The sequence below is a fragment of the Nestor notabilis genome, unplaced genomic scaffold (assembly GCF_000696875.1).
Source record: "Nestor notabilis isolate BGI_N333 unplaced genomic scaffold, ASM69687v1 scaffold11983, whole genome shotgun sequence".
Taxonomy (NCBI): Eukaryota; Metazoa; Chordata; class Aves; order Psittaciformes; family Psittacidae; genus Nestor; species Nestor notabilis.
This window is the reverse complement of record NW_009922422.1, coordinates 76,877-79,535: the sequence shown is the minus strand read 5'-3', so window position 1 is coordinate 79,535 and position 2,659 is coordinate 76,877. Positions and strand designations below refer to the sequence as shown.

Here is a 2,659-nt window from a genome sequence, read left to right as displayed (position 1 = left end):
TGGAACTAGGTGATCTTCAAGGTCCCTTCCAACGCAAACCATTCTATGATTCTATTGAAATACTAGATTATACACATAATTCCGTTAGTAGTTCAGAAGTCATTAAGAGTTAACTTGCATTTGTAGAAATGGTGTCTTATTTAGTTCAAGTATGTATTTTTTTGCGAATAGAAATTAACACATCACTAATTCTATAGTCTGATATTACAGAATACTACAAACTAGTAAAGGCCACGGTGTTGACAAGAACAGTGCTTATTTCCTTGCTACAGTGACCTGAAATTCATAGTTTCTTTGCAATTTGTGAATTATTTTTGCAGATGGGGAAAGTTTGTGCCATTTTTGGAGGATCCCGAGGAATAGGAAAAGCTGTCGCAGAATTACTGGCACAGAAAGGCTGCCACCTGGCGATTATTGGTCGAAATCTGGAAGTAGCCCAAACCACTGCGCAGAGTCTTGGTGGTACGTATGCTGCTGCTTTGCAATTATTTCTTCACTGTCTGATGCGTAGGTAACCTGTAAAAGCAGTAAGTCATTAAATAAACCTCATCGTTTAACGAGATGAAAATAAAGGCTGAGGAATTTGGAAGAAAAGCTGTACAATTTTGTTTTTGTAATGTTCATTGGGAAAGTGAAGCGTGTTGCCTGTTCTGTCTGCAAGATTCAAATGGTAAGATGAAAGGAAATGTTCAAGGCCACAACAGGGAGGTGGTATGAATTGAGTCATCCTTGGCTTCTGACCAAGCCAGAACTGAGACCAGCCTGCTGATGCTGACTTCTGATTTCAAAAGGCCAAAAGTATAAACAAGAAATGGTCACATAACTAATAAATACTTAAAAAATGTCCTTGTTTAATTCTCTGGAGATTAAATAGGTTCCTCAAGTTCTAACTAGTTCAACATCTGTTTTTGCAATTGGGTTGATGAGTTCTGAAGCAGGTTTAGGAGCAACATACCGTCTTGTACTATTATTATGATGTGCCTTTATTTCAATATAGCAGGGCATCTGGCAATTAGGTGTGATGTATCCAGTGAACAAGAAGTCCAAAATGCTTTTGAGGAGATGCAGAGGAATTTAGGTCCTATTAACTACTTGGTTAATGCAGCTGGGATCAACAGGTCAGTTACTCATTACAAGATTATATGTAACTCTAGATGACAGCTTCTTACTGTAAAGTGCACTTACTGTGGTGTTAATGAGCACATCTGAAAACAGCGTGAAGTGCTCACTGATGTTTTGTTCCTGATGACAGTAATGACATCTAACAGATGATACAAGTTTCACTGTAGTTTCTGCATTCTGAGTTTGAGTTCCCCCTCAATTTTTCTTTCTTCCCCTTTTTCCCCCTGAAATGGTCCAAAGCAATGTTTGATACCTCTCTGCAAAGGAGGCTTTGCTACCAGCAGCACAGCTAGCTTTTTTCCTTGCAATGTCGCACTTTTGAATGCTAGAATGTATAGAACCATGTAAATCCCCATTGATACTCCATCAGTCATATTTTATTATGAGTAAATGTGATCACTGGGGTTGCACAGTGAGTTCTTTTTTTTTTTTTTTTTGTCTGTTTGTCAGGGATGGTTTGTTACTGAGAACCAAGACTGAAGATATGGTAGCCCAGATTCACACTAACCTTTTGGGAACAATGTTGACATGCAAAGCTGCTGTAAAAAGCATGATTCGACAACAGGGAGGTGCTATTGTCAATATAGGTAAGTTCCTTGTCTAACCCAGTGGAATTCTATGAGCTAGTTTTCTAGGAAGGCTTAGCAGGTGTAACATGTTGAAATGTTACTTGTTACAATTGACTTGTTTTCCTTGTAATTAGACATTCTGCATTTAACATTTCTTTATGGATGCTTATTCTTTTGTGGAATTTCAGCAACTTCGAAATGGAAAACCAGCTTGTTTCAGTAATAAATACCTCAGAGATTATATTTTATGGAATGAAAAAAATGTTACCATTCTTTATCAGCTCTTTCAGTAGCTGAATCTACCAGCTCCTAGTTAGTAGCTAAGAGTCAAATAGGTACAGTTGGTTTCTTTCTGTTTGTTTCTTGCTCCTGTGCAAGCATATTTTTTAGGAAGCACTTCATCTTTCTCTCCTGGTGCCTGTTTGTCAGCATAAGATATATGGATTCCACAAAAATCACAGATAATTGAGGGATTTGCTTATCCCAGCAGTAGGCTATAAAGTACATTTAGTAATATACTTTTAATTCCTTTTCTTGTAAACTCATTGTCCATTCCAAATATAAAACTAACATGATGAAGCTAATACAAGGTTTCAGATTAGTCATTTAATCTTCTCTTTGATGTTTATTTCTAGGTAGTGTTGTAGGACTTAAAGGCAACTCTGGTCAAAGTGTGTATAGTGCTACCAAAGCAGGATTAGTTGGATTTTCACGCTCCCTTGCTAAAGAAGTAGCGAAAAAGCAAATTCGAGTCAATGTGGTTGCTCCAGGTTAGTTCTGGGGAAATTCCTACATCCTTGACTCTTGCTTTACATCAAAACTGCTGGATAATGCTGTACTCTGAAAGTATCTTAATACAAGTTGCTATTATATTCATCAACTTTTGTAAGTAAATGTTTTTAATATCTTTTTTCAGTTTAAAGTATAATACATTCTTTTATAAGACCTTCTGTCTTTTTAAGGGAACA

The 2,659-nt window shown here is 36.9% G+C and overlaps 1 protein-coding gene across 1 annotated transcript in view; it reads left to right on the top strand.

Moving 5' to 3' along the window:
* The first annotated feature begins 320 nt into the window (after positions 1–320).
* Positions 321–2,659, top strand: part of CBR4 (carbonyl reductase 4) — a 3,735-nt gene continuing 1,396 nt past the window's right edge. Inside the window, exons 1-4 of the mRNA XM_010011610.1 lie at positions 321–462; positions 998–1,118; positions 1,573–1,709; positions 2,327–2,461. Of these exons, the coding sequence (XP_010009912.1) occupies positions 321–462; positions 998–1,118; positions 1,573–1,709; positions 2,327–2,461 (535 nt within the window). The remainder of the gene's footprint in view (positions 463–997; positions 1,119–1,572; positions 1,710–2,326; positions 2,462–2,659) is intronic.